Source organism: Lepidochelys kempii, chromosome 17, assembly GCF_965140285.1.
Source record: "Lepidochelys kempii isolate rLepKem1 chromosome 17, rLepKem1.hap1, whole genome shotgun sequence".
Taxonomy (NCBI): Eukaryota; Metazoa; Chordata; order Testudines; family Cheloniidae; genus Lepidochelys; species Lepidochelys kempii.
The window spans coordinates 17514355-17538722 of record NC_136396.1 but is presented as its reverse complement, the minus strand read 5'-3'; the positions used below and the strand labels follow the sequence as shown (position 1 = coordinate 17538722).

Here is a 24368-nt window from a genome sequence, read left to right as displayed (position 1 = left end):
CAGCTTATATTATTGCCATTGGCTTCATATTTATGAGCTGGTTCTATATGCCTATCACTCCTGAAGCCAAAACAGTCATTTTAAGTTCTGGTTTGAGGTCATGCAGTTGTAAGATTGGGGCTTTTTTGGGGGTGGTGGGAAGGCAGTAGTATTTAAGGTCTTTCCAAAAAATGACTGCCTAATTTGATTTCAGTTGCAGCTACTGTAATATAGAGAGGGGGAAATACATAGTGTTCTCCTCCAGTTTTAACCTTATGATAAAGATCAAGACATTTAAAGCCTGATCCAAAGCCCACTGGAGTCAACAGGAACCTTTCCATTGACTTCAAAAGTTCTGGATCAGGCCCTTGACAAATTAACTTTTCCTCCCCTCCCTTCTCTGTGCATGCTTTGAGCTATGCATTTTCCAATTAGGCTCCTCTGGGGACAGGTTTTGCACCCGACAGTCTTGACAGGCAGCATGTGGCAGCTTAGCATTAAAATTCATTTGCACAAAAAGCATCTTGCACATTTTTTTTCTTCCAAGTTTCAGAATGGAAAGACAAAGATCTGCGACATTAGTGTGTGGTCATGCCCTTTTATGCACTCAGGCTGTGTTTATAAGAAGGTTTTGCATTTAGTGTATTGTGACTTTGTATTTTAGGGATGTTATTTTACACACACACACACACGATTTTAAAACAAAATTTTATTTATTTAAAGCAAATTTATTTACACACACATATGCATACTCGCCACCTGTTTAGACCATAACCGATCTTATTGCATTTGCTATTTTAAATAATTTATACAGCTGAGATTCCAGCAAGGTAGTCACTAAGCCTCATTAGATCCACTCCTGTCTGAGCTTCAAAGGTTTATGAACACTTCCTCTTGCATGACCACTTAGTATTATGCCAGACAAATCTGGCAGTTGCTTGGCCTTGGGAAAATAAAGATTTTATCCCACAAAAAGCTATTTATTTGACAGGACTTCGGGGAAAATCCTGAATGTGTGTTTCTGGGAGGCTAGTGAGGGGATGTTAAATGACTGTCCTGCTGACTTGATTTTTTTTTTTGCTTGGCTGAATTCATTCATTATTTGTCTATGGTTTGTTTTTTCTATTGGATGGTCATCATTTGCAATTGTAAGTCTAATCATGAGGACACCTATAGTGGTGATTATTTACTTATTTAGATTTAAACAACAATAAAAGAGGGTCAATTTTCCTGCCAAAAACCCCTTCCCCCGTCTGTGCAAAAACTTGCAGGCTTATAGCAGAAATTGGTCCAACTCCATTAAATGGAAGCTAGATGCAAAAGAAGCTTCCCAGTTTCGTCATGACTTTCACACCACCTCTTAAGACACAGAAACCCTGACTACACTTGGTTTATTCCTCTAAATCACCCACCGGTTCAGCTCCACTGGCAATAGATAGCATCAGTGGGAGCACTGCCATGGACCGTGCTCCAACAGATGTATGATACAGAGCTGCTCTGAGCTGGGTAAGACAACATGGTACTTAGAAAACCAGCAGGTGGCGGGTGCTCTGCCTAGACCAGCACACCCACTGTAGCTACTGTGGTTCAGCTCCATCATGGAAGCAAAGGGATGAATTTTTTGTTTTATTTTTATTGCAAAAGCCTAAGGTAGACATGGCCACCATTTTATGGCAGATCTAAAGGAGCACAGTGCATCCCATTGGTTTAGACAGACACTCCCAGCTCCATACAGTGCATCTAAAGGAGCACTCTGTTCAGGTGCCTTTGAACATCTAGGCTGATGATCATCAAAGCCAACTAAGGGATTGCAAATTTCAGCCCTGTGGTGTAGCCGAAGGGTATTTCTACGCAGGAAGCGCTGTGCCTGGGCTAGCCTACATGAGCTAGTTTGAATCAAGCTACTGCGGGTAACAGTAGTAGTGAAACCAGTGCAAGCTTTGGAGCTAGCGAGCTGAATGCGTACACAGGGTCCGAGCTGGGCTTGTACTACTGGTGGCTAAAGCTGTCCCAGGTACCACTGTTATCCTAGAGTCAAGCTAGCTCAGGTAGGCTAGCCGGTGCACAGCTTTTGATGTGTGGACATACTCTGTGACACGAAAGCAAGATTTTCAGGTGGGCTTAGTGGCTTTGGGTGCCCAATTTGAACCATTTTTAAAGGCTCTGATTTTCACTTGCACGTTCTGAAAACCAGGCACCTTTACAGAGTCTACAATCACTAGTTACTTTTGGAAATCCTGGCCTGGGTGGTGAGATGTTGTCTTAGGGTGCAGGTATCCCATTTCCTTTGAGAGCTCAAGTGGTTGAGAATCTGATATAGGTCAGTCCACTCCAACCTCTTATTCTGGTAACTCAGGGAGAATTCTTGCACAAGCAGCCATGCAACTTCCCTCTGCCCCTTCCCTCACTCCACAGGTTTTGTCCCTTCATCCTACTCACAGAGTTGCAGGCACTGGCTCTCTCCACCTTCGAGAGGTTGCTTGTATCAGTGTTGAAGACGTTCATCTTTTCTACCAGGCAGGTCAGGGCTGTTTCAGTTGCTTCTCCCACCTTCTCGTAGGCTTTTTTTGACTGGCCGGCAGGAAGAAAGGAACGCAAACATTCAGTGTAAAAGAAAAACATGAGCTGTGGGACCAGTCTCCTAACCTGCACAACTAAGTCCAGGATGATTGTATTTACTGCATTGTTCTTGAGATTCCAACAGCAGCGCTCTCACTCTAGGGCTGCCGTTGGAGTCAACTCAGACTGTGCATTAAATGCTGAATATTGTAATACATGCTGACTTGCTGCTCAAGTCAGAATAATGCTGCTTTGTGTTTGTGTAACAATCTTCCTGTAAGGATGATGCACATAGTTTTGGGGAATACTTTCAAGCCCAGCAAGCTTTAGTTCAGGCTCAACTGATACCTGAAAAGTTTGTTCCTACAAATACATTGCAGGGGGTGGGGAGTGCAAACCTCTGTATCTGTGCCTCTGGCCATCTGTTCTGCACCCACAAAGGTGCAAGGATCTGAGCTCAGGCATAAAATGAATGCAGGTGCAATTTGTACTTGCAAAAGGCAGGCCACTCTTCTGAAAATTGTAAGAACATAAGAATGGCCATACTGGGTCAGACCAAAGGTCCATCCAGCCCAGTATCCTGTCTACCGACAGTGGCCAATGCCAGGTGCCCCAGAGGGAGTGAACTGAACAGGTCACGATCTAGTGATCTCTCTCCTGCCATCCATCTCCACCCTCTGACAAACAGAGGCTAGGGACACCATTCCTTACCCTCATCCTGGCTAATAGCCATTAATGGACTTAACCTCCATGAATTTATCCAGTTCTCTTTTAAACCCTGTTCTAGTCCTAGCCTTCACAACCTCCTCAGGTAAGGAGTTCCACAGGTTGACTGCACGCTGAGTGAAGAAGAACTTGCTTTTATTTGTTTTAAACCTGCTACCCATTAATTTCATTTGGTGGCCCCTAGTTCTTATATTATGGGAACAAGTAAATAACTTTTCCTTATTCACTTTCTCCACACCACTCATGATTTTATATACCTCTGTCATATCCCCCCTTAGTCTCCTCTTTTCCAACCTGAAAAGTCCTAGCCTCTTTAATCTCTCCTCAATGAGACCCATTCCAAACACCTAATCATTTTAGTTGCCCTTTTCTGAATCTTTTCTAATGCCAGTATACCTTTCTTGAGATGAGGGGACCACATCTTATGCAGTATTCAATCCACCCATGCATAGTTCAGTTCCACTCAACTGAAGGGACAAAGCAGCTACTGTCTCCATTACACAAAGGTAAAGGCTACAGTCCATTTAGAAGCTAAAAGGACCCCCTGCAGAGCAAACAAAAGCACAGAAATTTGTGCATGTCCGCTGTGTCTAACACAATATATATTTAACACAACAGAATGGGGCACTCTATAGGAATGCCTTGGCCAATGCTATCCCAACCTATGCATGCAAAGTAGGCCATGGGAACAAATTTGATATGGACACAAAACTAACTACTTGACTCCATTACTTCATGCTCTCTCCTCGTGTGCATGGGGGAGAGGTGTCTTTAGTTATTGCCAGCAGGAACATCTTTAAAAAACCCTCTGTGCAGTTGGTTTGGCGAATGTGGTAAGGATCCAGCACACTCACCTCGTTATAATCCAGAGAGGAGTCATTGCAGAGAGCACAGATAGTGGCTAGTTCCACCAGGCCGTCATACTGTCCACACCGAACGGGCTTGTTATCCTTCAGGCTGCAATTACATGGAATACGTGCCACAAAAGAGGCCCAATGAGCTAAATGCATCCCTAGTATAGCCCATTATAAGAGAGAAGTGCACTGTCTAAGTAATTTTTAACTTGTTCTTTCCCTATTTTTGCCTCTGATCCTACCTAATTTTCACTGGCATTCACAATATGTTAGATGTCCAATCATGACTAACCTTTTTGGTGAAAACCAAAACAAAAATGTCATTTAGCACTTCTGCCATTTCCATATTTTCTGTTATCATTTCCCTCCCCCCACCCATTGAGTAACAGGCCTACCCTGTCCTTCCTCTGGCTTCTAATGTATTTGGAGAATGTTTTCTTGTTACCCTTTTTGTCTCTAGCTAGTTTAATCTCGTTTTGTGCCTTCACCTTTCTAATTTTGTCCCTACATACTTGCTTATATTTATCCTTTATAATTTGATCTAGTTTCTACTTTTGGTAGGATTCTTTTTTGAGTGAAAAGAAAAGATCACACGACATGTCATTGTCAACCAGGTTTGAACAGCGGAGTTAGTAAACATCCGAAGAGAAAGATTGCCATTCCAGTAGCATAGGAGATCTGGATTCAAAAGCAACCCTCCTTTTTCTCCAGGGACAGCTGGAATGTAGCTGTGTTTAAGAGACAGCTTGTTTGGTCTCAAAGGAAGGTACCAGCACTGGTCTCTCAAGGGTCTGTAGCTAGTCAGGGCACAGATTAGTAACCTCAGATGTACAGGGGGAATGAAGGGGGCTGCAAACCTCGCCCTCATTGTTGAAGGCAAAGTACAGCAACAGTGATCCACACACAAACACATGTTCTGACCCAAAGCTTCAGTGGGCGTTAGTTCAGGCCCACAGAAAGGATAAGGGAAGATTAGAAAGGGCAAAGAGATAAAGTAAAGGAGATAGATAGCAGGATATGGAACAGCATGAAGGTTGAATGTCCCAAGGAGTTCAAGATTTCTGCATGTATCCATCAGAGCCCAAGACTGGTGGGAAAAACCTCCCATCCACCCCAAGCAATTTGTCCCAAGAGTTGTGCGGCGCAGAACAGTGCACACAAGGATGTTTAAGGAGAATGAGTGCAACAACTGCTCTCGATTAGCAGTTCCTAAGCACTAGAGCCAAACTGTACTCTTTGATGAGACATTCAGAAACATCTCTGCCTAAGTACAGCTGCGATGCACTAGCACTTTGCTAATAAAAGGGGAGCCTATGTCTGAAAAACCATTGGGGAAGGGGGAAGAAGTTTATGTAACCAGCAAGTCCAGAGAGTTAAACACTTTTACATTCAGTCCATCCTAGTTACAACACACGTGGATACGTCTCTCCTTCCAAAGGAGCCTGGAGTGCTTTACAGACTCCCCCTGTTGGAATCACCCTGCCCACCCCAGAAGTTCAGCCATGGAAGGCGCGCATGGCACTGCAGCACAGCACTTTGTGACAAGAAGCGAAGGAGAATTGCATCTGACGAAGTGGGTATTCACCCACAAAAGCTTATGCTCCAATACGTCTGTTAGTCTTTAAGGTGCCACAGGACTCTTTGCTGCTTAATCACAGCAGGTTTAGGTGGGCAGAATGCAGTTATCCAAATTAGAACATAATCAGTACACATGCGCTAATGTCTCGGGGGGGTTGTATTTTTTTTTAAATGAGAATCAGAATGGTCTCATGGATAGGACAACTGGAGACCTCAATTCTATTTTCACTGCTGCCGCTCACACACTACATCAACAGGGACAAGTCATTTCCCCTCCTGCCCTTTGTCTGCCATGTCTACCTAGACTGGGAGTAGTTCAGGGCAGGACTGGCCCTTGCTATGTTTATACTGCACCCAGCACAATAGGGCCCTGAGCTCAGCTGCAGCCTCTAGGTATTACTGTAATATAAACAATAAATCCTGAACAGGCAGAGGTGCTAGGAAAGCATGAGAAGAAGAGAATGATCACATTCGGATATGCTCAAAGACTGAAAGGATGAAAACAAGGAAAATAATTAAACAATTATTCAGTTTCCTTCATCAGACCAATAATCGTAGAAACGCTAATTGGTCAAAGTCAGGATGAATCCTCTGATGATCTTAACTCCATCAGAAAGAGACTGGAAACTCCTTACTGGCTTCAGAGAACCTACGGTGAAGAGTCCATCTCTTTCCTAGTAGTATGTGGCTATAACATTCTTTATCCCATTTGCTTCTCTCCTAAGGTTTACCACCAGTGTGGAGTTACCTAGCTCCTACACCCTACTCTGGCTGTGAGAACTTGGACATGTCACTTGTTTGTGCCTTGGTTTTCCCACCTGTAGAATGGGGTTAACATTGCTGTGAGGCAATGGTCAGAGTATTCCAGCATCCATGGTTGAAAGGGTCTGCATTAGTAAAGGCTAGTTCCATTAGACTCCATGCGAATCCAGTTGCAAAATTCTCTGCTCAGACTGCCAGCAAGGATCCCAGTTGCTGGGGACAATGCTACTGACCTCTTTTGTAAAGTGCTTTTGAGATCTACTGATCAAAAGCACTAGATAAAAGCTAGGTATTATTAATTCTGGCAGTGAGCTGCTAGAAAAGCCCCCAACCCATTTCACATAGGGCAGCAAACATGCATCCAATGGTAATAGCTTTCAAACACACTCTAATGAAGAACAGAGTGACTGCTAGGCCCCTGAACTTCTTGAATGGCCTGTGACCATGAACGAGAGTCAAAGCTAACAGGAAAGGCATCAGACACGGCTCTGCACAATCACCATTTAAGGAACCAAACGCCATTTCTTGTTTGTGTGAGCAGGCTGCTGCATTATGGTTAAAAGACAGCAGCTGTCTTCAGGGGAAACAGGAAAATTATCCTAACTCAAGCAGAGGTAACTTCAGATTAGGGCTGTATAAACTCAGCTGGTCATTCTTTAGCTGGAAAAATAATTTGTCAGACATTCATTATCAGTTTATTCCACTGTAAGTTCCTAATGGAAAGAACATTCTGGAGCCCTTGTTACAGCTTGAGAGTGGAAAGCCGGCAAGGGCCAAGAAAGTCAGAAAAACCCGTTTTCATAGTGACAAAAAACCGTCCAGTTTAAATACAGGACGCAGCGAGGGCAGAGACAGCAGTTCTCCTGGTAAGCAACAACGTGGGGTGCCCTGAATTCAGAAGGCTGCGGGGAAGGGAATTTTTTTAAAAAGGGAGGTTTCAGAGTAGCAGCCGTGTTAGTCTGTATCCGCAAAAAGAAAAGGAGTACTTGTGGCACCTTAGAGATTAACAAATTTATTTGAGCATAAGCTTTCATTAGTCTCTAACATGCCACAAGTACTCCTTTTCTTTTTTTTTTAAAAAAAGGGAGTTTGTTAATATTTAGGATTTTTAAAAAGCTATTCGAAAACTTCAAATATAAATTGGAGCTGGAAATGCTAGAATCTCTTTTGAGACATCGTGTGGTCAGGAGATGGGGGCTGGGGGGAAGAGACTTAGCACACCTGTGTTCTCTTCTCACCTCTGCCACAGACTTCCTGCAACACCTAGGACAAGTCACTTCCCCCGTCTATAAAATGGGCATAAGGATCCAAGCTCTCTTTTGTAAAATGCTTTGAGTGACAACAGCTAAAGGAATTAAATACATAAAATGATTTCCCCACCTCAACATGTCTACAAGTCCCATCACACATTTGAAATTTATAAGAAAATCATCCCCAGATAAAAAATAAACCTCTCCCAAAATGACTGCACCTTTGTTTTCATTGAACTTACACACACCATAGAGGTCCACAGTATGAAACTACATTCTTAGCAGAATTGTTTGCTCATTTGTTTGACAGGGAGGGTGGATAAGGCACTAGACTGGGACTCCGGAGATCCAGGTTCTGATCCTGGCTCTGCCACAGATTCCTTGTGAGCTTTGGACAAGTCACTTACTCTGTGTCCTTACATTCCCCCATCTGTCAAATGGGGGTATTAACACTTCCTTTCTCCCACCCCACAACACTGCTTGAAAATTCATTCAGCAAAACCTTTAGGTGGACTCATCTACATTTATCTCACCGGAAATTGGTAAAATACAAGGAATCCCACAGGACCAAATCTGTCTGTAGTGTTTCTAAGCCACCCCCACCCCCACCGGAGTCTATATGCCAAACTGGATCTCTTCAGACTGATTTTCTTCATTCTCATTCTGGTGTAAACCCCATATAACTCTTTTGGGGTCCGCAGAATTACATCAATGCAAGACTCCTGTGACTGAAATAAGAGTCAGGCCCACAGGTCTGATTGCTCAGACAATGGAAGGACAAGAATCATCTACACAGACATTTAGTACGGATATGGCCATTAGAGTCATTTTTTGAATGGAAGCAAGAGTATTTTAAAGAGTTGCAGAAGGGAACTGAATGCTCCCTATGGACAAGATAGCCACAAAGACAACTAATCAGAACTAAATACAGGGCTCCAGAGATCCTCACAGCACCAGTCCTGTGAGTTCTTGGTCAGAAAGCTGTTCCTCAAAGTATTTCATTCCAGACAGCTTGAGGAGGACTGGAGGTGGATTTTGTGCATTTAATTACTAATATGTTATTAAGTGAATAGGAGTGATGGAGCTGGCAGGAAGGGGCTAAAAAAGACAAGGCGACAAAAATCATCCCGTGCCAAGTGCAGATTCCCATTAGATGCTTTGTTGTAAATTGGTCCTCGAAAAGACAAACAGGTCCTGCAATTTAAGGCATGGATAGCTACACAGGATCCTCAGTGGGTGTAAATCAGCAGAGCTTGAAGTTAGTGGAGTTACATTGATTTACACCAACCGAGGACTTGGCTCATAATTTTCTATTGAACCTTCTATCCAAGGTTTAAGCCTATGAGCTTGGGATGTGTTATACTCAGTTAACACATGGGGGAAGAGAGACACAGAGAGGCTGGGTGACTTTTCAGCAGTCAAAAAGCAAATGATCTGGAACAGATCTACTGACTCCCAGTCCTGTACTTCAGCCACCAGGCCATCCGCACTGAGCTTTTCACCCACTTCTAGTTTAAATTCAGAGCGGCCCCCCAAGTACACTATTCTCCTGCGGATTGCTTTTCTGACGCATTGATTAGTTTCCCAGTAACATTCCGGGGAGATCCGCTCCCTATTCCTGATCAGGGCTGGTGAGCAGCAGCCCGAAGTGATTTGGCCCCAGAAAATCCTTCCCAGGTTTTACAATGAGCACAGTACATAGCAGAAAGGGAGTACTGGGAGTCTAATGAATGCTATGTGACTCTCACAAGATGGGGATAGAGTAGTAAAAGCTCAGAGTTATGTACCTCACCACCGAGTCTTAATTAAAGGAGCTTCCAAGTGACATACTGCTCTCCAGCTGAACCTAAACTACCAGCATGATCATGTTTTCATAGGGCATTATCCCACAGGCAGCTTATTATGCATGCATCAGGATGAAAGCAAAGAGTTTGCTCAAATCTATTTAACACCTCTTAACATGAAGTTAGGTGCACTTGGTAGTGAAGTCTGTATTATGCATATTTCTCAGCTCAGAGAGACGAAGGGCAGGAGGGTCAGTCAAACTGCATTAGGTTGCCTGATGTGATGACACGCTAGATGACTCACTCCCCACAGTGTGATGTGCTGTGTGTACAGGATGTTGATGTAAACAAGAACACTGATCAATCACGTTTTTGATGTCCACTTGCTTGCGTTTCCATGCTGCACTCCCATGGTCCCTTAATACAAACTGTATCCCATGTGGAACCTTAATAACGTTTAATAATATTAGATATTCCAGGTGAAATTCACACCATCCAGAGGGCCCACACAATGCCCTATGTACAAGCTAAGCCCTTAATATCGGAGCTTATGTGATTGTAGATGGTCTCATATGGCCTAGTGCAGGTTCACTGCCTTGGGGTGGATTTCGCCCTGTATACAGAATCTATTGGTATCAACATAGGAAGTGGAAGATTATAGCATTCTCACGTGCAGTCTGATGCAACACTGGAATGTTTCCAACATTGGAGAAAATAAAAAGGAGTCTCACTAAGGTTCTGGGACATGGAAGGAGGTGTAAGAACATCTAGCCTGACTCAATGAGCCTGGCTCTAAATAGGCTACAAAATCTTACTGCAGAAGAGGACACAAAAGTACTTCTAGAAGCAGCAGCTAGAAACCCTTGTGGCACAAACACATCAAACTCTGACAGTTCTCATTTCAAGACAAGTGGAATAAATAAGTACTGAGCAAAAAGTTACTCTATCAACAACATATAATAATGATAGAACAGAATGGTGAAGACTCGTTGGCTCTCCCCAGCTCCAATCTTGGGGCCTCATGTTCAGCAAAGCCCAGCTGTATCCTGCAGCATGTCAATGGAATTACTCATGTGCTTGGCTGAACTGGCACCTTGATAAGGAAGACCATGCAGTGCCCTCTCGACTGTCCCTTGCTGAGATCCCAATCCATCTGCCAAGCCTCAGGACACGTGTGAAGAATTTATTATCTCTGTTTTACAGGTGAGGACTATGAGGGATGGAGGTGGAAAGTGACGGTCAATGGCAGAACCAGGAACAGAACTCAGGCTATTGATTCTCAGTCTGCTGCATGAGCCATTCGACCATGCTGTCTCCTAAAACAAACAGCCCCACATTATGTTTCTAGCTTTGTCCCACATGCTGGGGGAAGCAGTGGTGACCAATTGTTACTATAATGGCTTAAACTCAGAAATTTGAAACAATAAAAACCCCACACACTATGGAAAACCTCATTCATCATGAAATTGTTCCATACCACTTGATGTTTCCTGCTGTACTAACCTCTCTGGATCATCACGAGTCATTAGATGATGATGATTATTTATTAAGGTAGAATGTGGCAGCCCTGACTGATATCAGAGCCCCACTGTGCTAGATGTTGCACATATACATTGTAAGAAAGAGCCCTTCCTCTGAAGAGCTTATAGTCTAAATAGGCAAGAGATAAAGGATCAGAGAAAGGAAATAGTATTATCCTTATTTTATAGATGGGGAACTGAGGCTCAGAGAGACTAAGGACTTGACTAAGGTCCTAGAGAGTCTGTGGCAGAGCTAGGAACTGAACCCAGGAATTGGTCCCAAGTTCTGGGCCAACAAATTAGCCACAAGATCATCCTTCCCATTTACTCTGCATCCAGGGCCGCATTTACGGGCGCAATCAGAGTGTCTCACTTCGCTATACTACATGGAAAGCTCTTTGCATTAATAATAATAATAAGAAGAATACCCAGCTCATATTTATGGCTTTTCTTCAGTAGATCTCAAAGTGTTTTACAAAGGAGGTCAATATCATTATCCTTATTTTACAGATGGGGAAACTGACGTGCAGATAGGTGAAGTGACTTGCCCAAGGTCACCTAGCAGGCTAGTGGCAAAGCTGGGAATAGAACCTAGTTCTTCTGAATCCCAGTCCAGTCCTCTATCCACTAGGCCACACAAGAAAAACAAGAAAACAAGTTTTGCACAGAGACTACCAGTTGCTCAGCACCAGGGAGTTGCTAAAAACTCTGCATAGCCCAACCCTGGTCTGCCCCAGGCGTCAGTACTCACATCTCTCCCTCCGGGGTATAGGTGGAGCCTGTGATACTGAACTCATGTAGGCTGCAGTGGATCCCCTCAATCTTCTCAATAATAAACATCTGCAGGAATCAGAGAGAGACACACAATATTAGGAACTTTATGCACCAGAGCCATAGCCTTTAAGCAGCCATATGATCATTTTTTATTCACTAGCCAGCTCTGCTAAGGGTAGAGGCAACCCTGTCCTCTCTAGCCAGCATCCCACCAATACCACGCATACATCAGTGCTCTCCTCAGGGGGCTAAGAAATGCCCACTCAGTTTCTGGCAGCTTCTAAGTCCTTCCAGCCATACCCTGCCTTTTTCATGTTCATCTCCTCTAGCTTGCTCGCTCTCTCTTCCCCCCCCCCCCCCCAATCCAAGGGCAGCTACAGAGCCAGCTTCTAAGGAGCTGTCCATATTTTTCTTGGAGTGGGGAAGGAGAGGGTTATGGCTTCTGGTCTGGCATGCAGCTTGTCCAAGCTGCTCTGGAAAACACACAGCCCTGGGGAAGCCTCTCAGAGCAGCCAGCTCAGATGGGGTAAGAGCCACAGCAGGAAACAACTGTGGTGAAGATCCCTTTGTGCTGCCTCTTTCCAAGGGGGCTGTTGGCCATCAGCTCGTGCTGCTAATAAGCAGGGATTACAGCCCACCACTATGCTGTGTGAATGTGACAGCTGTTAATAAAACCCTGGGAAGTTGTAAGAGGCCCACACATTCTATTCTTACTAACTTTTGTCTTTCAAACTCCTTCCAACTTCCCCCTCCCTGATGTAGCAACAGCAAAAAACCCTAACCTCTCAAAATCTCCTGCCCGCTCCAGCAAATGCTTTTCAGTGTCAGCTGCTGAGTTTAAGATCGGTGGCGTCCTTTTCTCCTTGCACTGACTTGCTAGAGGGTTTGTTGATGCTCGCTTTGCCTTGATCGTTATTTATGATTTGCATTCGAGAAAAAAATCACGTAACTAAAAGCGTTCTCTTGACCTCAGCATCACTGGGGAGCAGTGCCACCTCCTGGTAACCACCACCAAGATGTCAAACAGGAAAATGCTTCATTTTTAAAAAAAAGGGGTGGGGCGGGGGGAGGAGCCCGGAGAGGAGATCTTAAGGAAATCACTGTTTATTTGGACTGTGTCTGAGACTCACTTGTAAGACAGGGGAAGGGGAAAAGCAGTAAGCCAGGGATAGCTCCTGCCACCAACACTGGCAGAGGCAGGAGCCTGAATTTCTAAACCACTTATAATACTTTCTATTCTCAAAGAACTCCATAGACAAACACACACGCACAAGTTGTTCCATTTGTGCTTCTTGTATGACTTCACCTTTTAAATTATTAGTCTTAACAGTTATATTGCAGTAGCATCTAGAGGTCAAGAAGGCCACAGCCCCATTGTGCTAGATACTGTACAAACATATGGCAAATGACATTCCCTGGCCCAGAGAGCTGACAATCTAAATGATAAGACAAAGGAGGTGGATGAGACCAAGAAGCCGGTGAGGTAAGACCCCATCCCCTTGGTTACAATGAACCAGCCAAAGGCTTTTTGAACACCCAATACATGGAATGGTTTCAACTATAGCAGCGGTGCTCAAATGCTTTCATAGTGTGCAGCACAGCTTAATACGTAGGTGGTCTTGTGGACCCACCTCTCCTCCTGTTGATAGACTGCATGGGCTCTGCACTCCTCTCGTTCACACTCCCATGACATCACCATTAGCACTACAGCAATTGCTTGCTTGAACAGAGCATCATCAGAAAGTGAGCAGAGGCAGAATGGTCTAGTGCAGAGGTGGGCAAACTACAGCCCGCAGGACCGTCCTGCCTGGCCCCTGAGCTCCCTGCAGGGGAAGCTAGCCCCCGGCCCCTCCCCTGCCGTTCCCCCTCCACCGCAGTCACACCGCCGAGCGGGCAGCACTCTGGATAGCGGGGCTGCGCGCTCATGCAGGGCAGCGTGTCTGGCTCCGGCCGGGCGGTGCGGCTCCAGACAAGCTGCTCTGAGCAGCAAGGTAAGGGGGCCGGGGGGTTGGATAAGGGGCAGAGGATCCCAAGGAGCAGTCAGGTAACGGGGCGGTTGGATAGGGCAGGGGATGAGGAATAGGGGGGATTGGATAGGGGGTGGAGTCCCGGGGGATGGTTAGGGGCGGGGGTCCCGGGAGGGGGCGGTCAGGGGACAAGGAGTGGGGGAGGGGTTCTGAGGGGGGAGGGAGCGGGAAGTGGGAGGGGGCCAGGCTGTCTGGGGAAGCACAGCCTTCCCTACCCGGCCCTCCATACAGTTTCGCACCCCGATGTGGCCATCGGGCCAAAAAGTTTGCCCACCACTGGTCTAGTGGACAGGGAGTTAGGAGACCTGACTTCCTAGGGGACTGGACAAGTCTCTCACACACACACACACACACACACCCTCCCTCATGCAACAATCCTTTGTCTATTTAGATTAAAATCTCTGCAGGGCAGGGAGATGGTCTCTTAATATGTGTCTGTACAGCACTTAGCACAATGGGAGTCTCGATTGCTGGTGGGCCTCTGCATGCTACTTTAATACAGCTAATAGCAGGAATGTATTTTCAGATGTCTTTTTATGCAGTTTAGCATTGGAAACAAGGAGATGCTAAAGCTTTGTGACTAGCCAGCTCTCCTTGTACAATAGGTAAGTGCTCTGTGGACCACAGTGGAAGAACTAATGAATCTATATTACTTCATGTATAACGACTTTGCACTTACACCATGTTTTTCATCCAAGGTTCTCAAAGTGCATGGAAAAGGGGGCAAGCACATTTTTACAGATTAAGTAAGCTAAGGCAAAGTGTTTAGATGACAATGGTCATGCAGTGCGTCAACGGCAGAGTTGCGACCAGAACCCAGGGTCTTTGGACTCCCAGCCCTGGGCTTGGCCGGCCAGATCACAGGTGACCCTTGAAGGCAAGCTGAATGGTCATGCAGGCTAAAGCTCTCTGCAGCCTCTTCTCACACCCTTCGTAAACCAGAGTAGAGTCTACAAGGCCATATGCAACATAAAAGAACGATAACACACACATGGCGAGTGGTGTTTTCACCTCTCAGCCAGCAAATCATTAAGAACTAGGGCCAGATCTATGAAAAAAATAATCAGCTCTACAACAGGATTAATTCATGTGAAGAAGAGGTGCTGAGAATGAATGAGCAACTGTTTTCTTCCCCTACCCAACTAAACAAACCACTATGACCCTACCAGGCTGCATGACAGGGCTGCAAACTTACACAGGCTATTCCCTATGGACCTGACCAAAGCTACTGAAGTTAATGGAGAGACTCCAATTTCAGGCCCTGCACAGACATCCTGGGATGGCTGGATAAAATTATTATTATACCAGGACGGTGGAAGTTAGCAGTTGAGGCAGCGAGGTATTTCTGTCACTGCAGAAAAGAAAAGTGAGGGAATAGCGCAATGTTGTGTAGAAAGCCCAGAGAGACCTTGTGGTCAAATTACTAAGAGCTGCTTTAGCAAAGTTACACAACAACATTTCATCAGAGGATACAGAGGCACTTGCAAGCTAGATTAGAATTAGATTATCCGTTCAGGCCACTTATCAAGCCTGCAGTCCATGTTGCCAGGCAGCCAAAATAACTTCACAACTGTCGCTATCCTACACACCATCCTGGCCCCACTGAACTTCAGTCAGAAAGAACAGAACTCAGGTCCTCCGCTCAGCAGCAAAATAATTAACGATATTTGCACTATCATTAGGTTTCAGCATTAGCATCAGATTTAAATAAAATGCTCGTTGTTTCAGGCTTTCTGCAGACTCTGAAGATAGCACCTCATCATAAGATCTCCTTTGTAAACTTTTCTTCAGGGCTGGAAACTATTTTAAATGAAAGCTTAAAATACACCATAAATTGATGAACACACCTAAGGAATTCTGGTCCAGCCATACCATCTAACATCAGGTCAATCCACCCCTCCAGCACTATAATAGAGCCTGCTCTATCGCTACATGGGGCATCTCTCTTATGTAAGAGAGGACATCAGTCTTCACGGCTCTCAATCCAGTACCATTCACCACGTGCTATATTCATGCCAATGTAAGCAACAAGTGAGCTTCTAATGGCCGAAGCACATTGTAACCATGTGCAGAAGATTCTGCCTCCAGAGTGAAATCACTCTGATGAGAACGATAGCTTCCCATCTCTCACCACCTCATCAGCAGCAACTTGCCCATTAGAGGAGCTATCAATTTACATTAGTTTTACAAGTCTGTTTACTATGGTATCCGCACAAACACACACAACTGAAGTTAGCTTGACAACTGTCCTATCACGTTTCTCCAGTTGTCTTTGCCAATGGGGGTCTACCAGCATTAGAGACATAACTATGCATTATGATCACACATGCTTCCAAAATTAGGGTGCTCCCCACCCACCCCTATCCACTGTGGATTATTTTCCTTGTTTCTAGTGATTTTCTGTGTTAATTTTAACAAATTATGAAGTACTATAGGGAAACTTGGCAAAGTAAAGGAACATTTGACAAAGGAATATGGTTCCTGAATGGGAAGCAGTGGCGGTAACTGGAGCCATCATACAGCGCTCAAGGACACTGGCTGCTACAGGTACAACCTACTTCTCTCTAAGCCCTAGGCCACACACAGTTAGAGGTTAATTTATTTTCAAGCTGTGTCTTAAAATGGCATTTCTGTTTTGAAATGGGCCGGAGCCAGGAAGTTCTGATCCTGATCTGAACTTCCACAGAGTCGAAAGTAGAGGTGGTTCAGGTTCAATGCCCCAAAATCAGCTCTATCAGAACCCAAATTTACACACCTATTGATTTCACTGGGATTTCTGCACACCCAGAGCTTGCAGGAGCAGCCCTTAACGCGCAGTTCTGCTCTCTGAAGTTAGTGGCCTATAGCACAGAGGAGCTTCCATGATTATAGCGATGTTGTTTCCTTATTAACCATGAATGAGTGCGTTTAGAACATTGCTGCCAGCCCTGCAAACTCATCCTGGGATTCAAGAGTCAAGGAAGGAGAAAGGTCCACCAGAGTGGCTGCTGCCTGAGAGACTGGGATCAGGATGGCTCTGAGCAGGCAGAGCACCAATCCCAGGGTGACAGGAATGGTCTGAAGCCCAGTCTGGGGAGTTTTCATTAATTTTCTGCTCATTTAAATGATTTGATTTTGCTAGAAACACTGTCCTTTGAGGAACAGACCTTGTTAGCTACCACTGATTTTTCCCCAGGGCAATTCCACCAGTTTACATGAGGCTCAGGACTCTTGAGTGGGAAGACCTACGTTTTATTTCCTGCACAGGCACAGTTTAGCTGGATTTCACAATACCTGTTATGTATGGGTACATTAGAGAGAGGTTGGAATAACATCCGTTGCTTCCACTATTGACTTTTTTGTCTGAGTACCCTAATGTGCCGAAGGATGGTAACTGACTGACTGACTTCCTAAACAGGGACCTGTATTTACAGTTCATCTTTGGTTCCTCTCCATCAATCAGGCTATTTGCTTTCTGTGACACATTATTCCAAGGCGTTAAGCTGAATAAATGAGTAACCCGAGAGCTCCAGGCTCAAAATAGCAACTTTATGGCTCAGTAACCTTAACACATTATCAGCAAAAGAGAACAGGAAAAGTCCAGCCCTGGGCAAGGTGGAAACACTTTAACAGCACATTTGCCCACCCACGCACTAACTGGTTAGGGGGAATTGAGGGAATTGTCACTGGTGGTACAGCCTGGGTATAGCACAACAGGATAAAAGTTGCATATAGACTTCCCCAGTACACCTTATCCTGCTTAACCATCCATTCAGGGACACCACCAGTCAAGTCCAATAATCTGGTACTGTCATTTTGACAAGTGGACTAGCATCCAGTAAGGATTAACCCTACATAACACCCAGCTCATTTTCACTTCTGTCCCAGCTGGTTGCTCACCTAACTAAAGCATAACCCTGACATCTGGCAGCTGTTAGATGAACTTTAAAAGCTCATCAACGTTACCGTACAATTTCTCCTTCCCCACATTTTTAAGCCACTTGCTCATGAACAGATGAGGGGAGACAGTGACCCGAGGCATTCACAGCTTAGCGATTAGTGCAACATCTGCCCATAGGGACAGAGTTCTGCATCATAACCAGGGGCTGGCCTCAGTTTGCTCCGCCAGAAGAAAGGAACTCCACAGCCTAGCAATTGGCCTCTGGGCTCCTACACATGACAGATATTCACTTATTACATGAGCACAAACCCTTTCCTACTCCACCATGGTAGCTTTACTCATCAGAAGAAACCATCTGCAGCTTTCTACTGCTTTACAATGGCATTAATCCTAGTGCAAACCTTCCTGCCTCATGCAGCAAGCTGTGATGCTCTCCTGAGTTTCCCAACCTCCCTTGCCCCAAAATAGACCAGGCCTGCTCAGAGAGGCAGCAGCCAACATCGTTCCTAAGCTGTCCTGTTTCAGTCCCCTGTCCTACAAGACTCTTAGCTTAGTCACTGAAATGTTTCTAGCCCCTGTAGAAACCAAAGAGTTCTTCAAACATCAGGAAGCAAAGGCAAACATCAACAGGCCAGTGTTTATAAACTTCGCATATGTACCCGTCATTCTCTCCCACAAATCCCAGGCTACTTCCTCTTGGATTTCATTCTGTGTAGACTGCCTGTCAGCACTGGCTAAGCCTGGTTTATGTTCCAGATCTCCCTGAGCACATGCGGGAGGGTGTTGATAAATGGAGAAAGCCATCAAACGATCATTTGCACATGGGTTGAAAAAACAGCTTGTGAAACCTTTCAGCAGCTAATGATGGAAAGGAATAATGACCCTGTGGGCTTAATGTTCTGGGGTAGGGAATGTTGAGCCATGGCCATAGCTCAATGCCGCACTGAACATACAAGCATACAAAGGCTTTTTATCCAGTACGTGCTTCCCCCAGAACATATGCAAACAGCACTGAATGAGTAGGGCTGTATTCTGCTTGCCTTAGTACGTGGCTAATTTGACTGGCTTCTGTGGGACCATTTGGGTGGGCAAGGAAGGCAGGATTCAACTTCACATTCTCCCAGGCCAAGATTCCATTTACCCATTTAAGCAATGACCTCCCCACCCCAAGGGGCTAGCTCCCATTCTCCCCTTTTACATCCCTCCTGAAAAATCCACTTCTCCCAGGAGAGTTCATCAACCCACATTGATACAGTGCCATCAATGGCCCTATTGTTTTAATTCAAAAAACCTAAGTTATCATCATCATCCTGGTCTCTCATTGAGCTCCTCGCTTGTCAGATTGTAAACCTCTTGAGGCAAGGACCATGTATTCATTGACAAGGAAATATGGTCTTGTGGCTAAGATACTTGGCTGGTACTCAGGTGGATCTGGGTTCAGTTGTTGGCTGGTAGACAGGAAGAATGGCTCAGTTAGGTTGCTAGCCAGGAAACCCAGTTTTAATTCTTTGCTCTGCCACAGATTTGTTCTGTGACCTTAGGTAAGTCATTTAATCTATTTGTGCATTCATTTCCCCACACATGTTACAGACAATAAGAATATTTCCCTACCTCACAGGGATGCTGTAAGGATATGCTTTCTGAGGTGCTTGGATAATGCAGTGATGGGAGACATACAAGCATGTGAATAGTTAGGTGGACCACCCAGTGTACAATGTCAGCACTTCCACACTAAATAACGAGAGCCACTTCTGCAGCATGTGAGGAGTATTTTCAGTTTCTGTGAACTGTGTATTGGTTTCAAACAGAGTACGGCACCCAGGCATAGGGGTCGATTTTAAACCTTTAAACTAGCAAATAATTAAAATGGACTTTCTGAAGGCTCCTACAATGCAAAGAGGAGAAATACCTTCAGTGCCCCTATCCCACTAAATAGGCACAAGCTACAAAATGTTTAATATTGCTCATCAGATCTTCCCCCCTCTCTTTTTTGGGGTGCTCTTGACGATAACCTGACCAAGATGGTGATAGTGACTGTGAAATGGTCAGGGAGATTAGAGAGGCTATAAAAATAAAAAACTCAATAATAACGGGGGATTTCAACTATTCCCATATTGACTGGGTACATGTCACCTCAGGATGGGATGCAGAAATACAATTTCTTGATACCTTAAATTATTGCTTCTTGGAGCAGGTAGTTCTGGAACCCACAAAAGGAGAGGCCATTTCTTGATTTAGTGTTATGTAGAGCACAGGATCTGGTCCAAGAGGTCCAATAGCTGAACTCCTTGGTAATAGTGACCATAACATAATAAAATTTAACATCTCTGTGGGGTGAAAAACACCAAAGCAGCCCACCATGGTAGAATTTAATTTCAGAAAGGGAAACTATGCAAAAATGAGGAAGTTAGTGAAGCAGAAATTAAAAGGCACAATGCCAAAAGTGAAATCCCTACAAGCTGCATGGAAACTTTTTAAAGACACCATAATAGAGTCTCAATTTAAATGTATACCCCAAATTAAAACATAGTAACAGACCAAAAAAGTGCCACCATAGCTAAACAAGAAAGTAAAAGGAGCAGTTAGAGGTAAAAAGGCATCCTTTAAAAAGTGGAAGTTAAATCCTATTGAGGAAAATAGAAAGGAGCATAAACTCTGGAAAGAGAAGTGTAAAGATATAACTAGGAAGGCCAAAAAAGAATTTGAAGAACAGCTAGCCAAAGACACAAAAAGTAACAGCAAATTTTTTTTTAAGTACATCAGAAGCAGGAAACCTGCTAAACAACCAGTAGGACCACTGGACGATCGAGATGCTAAAGGAGCACTCAAGGACAATAAGGCCATTGCAGAGAAACTAAATGAATTCTTTGCATCAGTGTTCATGGCTGAGGATGTGAGGGAGATTCCCAAACCTGAGCCATTCTTTTTAGGTGACAAATCTGAGGAACTATCCCAGGATTGAGGTGTCAGAGGAGGTTTTGAAACAAATTGATTAATTGAATAGTAAGTCAGCAGGACTAGATGGTATTCTCCCAAGAGTTCTGAAGAAACTCAAATGTGAAATTGCAGAACTACTAACTGTAGTTTGTAACCTATCATTTAAATCAGCTTCTGTACCAGATGACTTGAGGATTGCTAATGTGACATCAATTTTTAAAAAAGGCTCCAGAGGCAATCCTGGCAATTACAGGCTGATAAACCTAATGTCAGTACTGGGCAAATTGGTTGAAATTATAGTAAAGAACAGAATTATCAAACACATAGATGAACGTGATTTGTTGGGGAAGAGTCAATATGGGTTTTGTAAAGGGAAATCATGCCTCAATCTACTAGTATTCTTTGAGGGGGTCAACAAGCACATGGACAAGGCAGATCCCGTGGATACAGTGTACTTAGATTTTCAGAAAGCCTTTGACAAGGTCCCTCACCAAAGGCTCTTAACCAAAGTAAGGTATCATGGGATAAGAGGGAAGGTCCTCTCATGGATCAGTAACTGGTTAAAAGGTAGGAAACAAAGGGTAAAAATAAATGGTCAGTTTTCAGCATGGAGAGGGGTAAATAGTGTGTTCCCTGGGGTCTCTACTGGGACCAATATTGTTCAACATATTCATAAATGATCTGAAACAGTGAGGTGGCAAAATTTGCAGATGATACAAAACTACTGAAGATAATTAAATCCAAAGCAGACTGCAAAGTTACAAAGGGATCTCACAAAACTGGTGACTGAGCAACAAAATGGCAGTTGAAATTCAATGGAATGCACACTGGAAAACATAATTCCAACTATACATGTGAAATGATGGGGTCTAAATTAGCTGTTACCACTCAAGAAAGATTTTGGAGTCATTGTGGATAGTTCTCTGAAAACATCCTCTCAATGTGCGGCGGCAGTCAAAAAAAGCTAACGGAACATTGGGAATCGTTAGGAAAGGAATAGATAAGATAGAAAATATAATATTGCATATATATCAATGGTACACCCACATCTTGAATACTGCGTGCAGATGTCATCACCCCATCTCAAAAAAAAATATTGGAATTGGAAAAGGTTCAGAAAAGGGCAACCAAAATGATATGGGGTATGGAATTGCTTCCATATGAGGAGAGTTTAATAAGGCTGGGACTTTTCAACTTGGAAAAGAGATGACTAAGGGGGGATATGATAGAGGTCTATAAAATAATGACTGGTGTGGAGAAAGTAAATAAGGAAGTGTTCTTTACTCCTTCTCATAACACAAGAACTAGAAGTCACCAAATGAAATTAATAAGCAACAGGTTTAAAACAAACAAAAGGAAGTATTTCTTCACACAATACAGTCAACCTGTGGAACTCTTTGACAGAGGATGTTGTGAAGGCCAAGACTATAACAGGGTTCAAAAAAGAACTAGATATGTTCAAGGAGGATAGGTCCATCAATGGCTATTAGCCAGGATGGGCTGGGATGGTGTCCCTAGCCTCAGTTTGCCAAAAGTTGGGAATGGGCAACAGGGGATGGATCATTTGATGATTACCTGTTCTGTTCATTCCCTCTGAAGCACCTGGCATTGGCCACTGTCAGAAGACAGGGTACTGGGCTAGATGGACCTTTGGTCTGACCTAGTGTGGCCATTCTTAAGTTCTTATGAATCTGTTCTGGTTCTTAGTCTCATCGTCATGGTATCTCAGCACCACTGAAGGATATCTGAGAGAACCATTGACCATGAGATTGTGAAAGAGCCAAGTCTGCTCATCTGCAGAATATTTTTTTAGTCCTTCCTCGAGTCAGAAGGTAGCCCGCCTCTCCTAGCATGGTATTCAAGAACCAGTGCAATAAGGACTTTGCTAAGAGGGCTGATCGACTTGGGTGTCCTACGACTGGCAAAACTCAGACAGAGGCGTATCTAGAATAACACAAGAACACTGCCTGGCCAGTTATATCTAAGGTGGTAAGTGCTCAAACATGACAGTGAGGATATATATATGCTATATAAATATATAGGCTATATATATATGGGCTATATAAATGCCTAGGCAGATAAACAGAGTAGCTACAGGAACTTAGGGCAAGACTTATGCATGCATGTCTGAAATTTTCAGACGTGACTATTGATTTTGGGTGCCTCAAGCTTTTGGTGCCCACCTTAAAGTGTGATTGTTGGAGGGTGGACGCTCAGCTTCACCTGAAAACTTAGGTGCCTTTTTAAGGTGCTTCAAGTTGAGTGCCACCCCCCCCCCAAAAGGCACCAAAAATTACTGGTCTCTTCTGAAAGCTGAGTGTCATGTATTGAATCATCCTATGGGCTGTATATGTTGACATCAGGTGCACTTGCTATTGGTCTGCAAACTGGTGCTTGCAACTACACTCAACCTCCTACCCAGTTCTCGCTCCCTGCTTGGTATGAGGGTCTTCTTTCTCAAACACGCTAGGTTGTGGAACAATTAACACTTTCACAACGCTAAATATCTCTTTTTTTTAAAATTGGTCACAACCCCTTTATTTTTCTAATCTAAACCTATTTAAAAATGGTGTTCTGAAACCCACGGCAACCAAGCACTACATTACATTTCCTACCCTAGAATGTGCTCAGCGACTAATACAATGGCATTGAGTCAATATGGGTTGGTGGAGGTGGGGGAAGGGACTTTGATTGTGGGATCTGAAAGGTATTAGCAGGTTTTCGGTATTACATGATGGTGTATTTCCTGAGGGACTAGAGGGGTATGTTTGCAGTAACTGTAAATAGTGAAGAGGAAATAGCTGCAGGTTAATCCATAAACAGGATAGGTAACGTTAGTATAAAAACCCAAACTTATCTGCACCAGCAGTTTAAATGGCACTTTCTGTGAAAAGCTGCTGGAACTGAGCCAGCCAAACAAATCTGCTATATAAACCGCTGCACTGTTTACCTTATAAGGCTGGAGGGTGCACACTAACTCCTGTGTCACACAAAGAAGGAAACTCACTTGGCCCCAGATCAAGTTCTCGCTCCAATGCGTACCTCTGCGTTTAACCCTTTTAAAGCCATATTTGTGTCAAAAATGTAATATTAGAGATCTAAAAAAAAACCACCTAGGAACTTGCCACCCACAAATGTATGCGTACTGGTCCTTCTGCAGCTCAAATCTCATTTCTTCCCCCGGGGTAACAGCACTAACCGCGACACATTTTGGAAAGCAACTGGATCAGAAAAATACTTCCCTCCAAGTAACGCTGGGCACTTTTGCTGCAGGCTCATTTGTGAGGAGAGAGGCAAGATGAGGACAGTTAGTTTTGGGAGGTTTTATTTAAATGTGAGTATTTTCTGCCTTACATGAAAAGAAATCCATAAGAATGCTGCTGAAATGGGACAGTGGTATGGGATGTCAGGGGCTCATCAATATCGGTGACAAGGTTCCGAATGATAAATGTTTACTTTGCAAGAAGAAAGAAAAAACAATTGGAATTAATACAAAAACTATTCACACCTTCCTGGGATCCCGAACTGTGAACAAGTGTCTGATGGCATAAAAGTAAATATGAACTATGGGTCATAGGACTAAGAGTCAGGAGACTGGGGTTTGCATCCCAGTTCTGTAATTGAGATTTATTGGGCTTGGGCACATAACTTTCCCTCTCTCTACCCCTGTTTGCCCATCTTCAAAATACAGATAAGAACCTACCCTTTTACACTGCTTTTAGATCTTCAGATGGATAC

The 24368-nt window shown here is 44.1% G+C and overlaps 1 protein-coding gene and 1 long non-coding RNA gene across 5 annotated transcripts in view; one reads left to right on the top strand and one right to left on the bottom strand.

Annotated features, from left to right (window-relative positions):
* The window catches only part of ATP2A3 (ATPase sarcoplasmic/endoplasmic reticulum Ca2+ transporting 3), a 158914-nt gene that overhangs the window by 28938 nt on the left and 105608 nt on the right, over positions 1-24368 (bottom strand). For all 4 annotated transcript variants that reach the window (XM_073315802.2, XM_073315798.2, XM_073315800.2 and 1 more), the window contains exons 9-11: positions 11764-11852; positions 4119-4221; positions 2419-2550 (exon numbers count right to left, since the gene is read on the bottom strand). In XM_073315802.2, the coding sequence (XP_073171903.1) occupies positions 2419-2550; positions 4119-4221; positions 11764-11852 (324 nt within the window). The remainder of the gene's footprint in view (positions 1-2418; positions 2551-4118; positions 4222-11763; positions 11853-24368) is intronic.
* The window catches only part of LOC140899771 (uncharacterized), a 137620-nt gene that overhangs the window by 94121 nt on the left and 19131 nt on the right, over positions 1-24368 (top strand). The gene's annotated exons all lie outside the window — the stretch shown is intronic.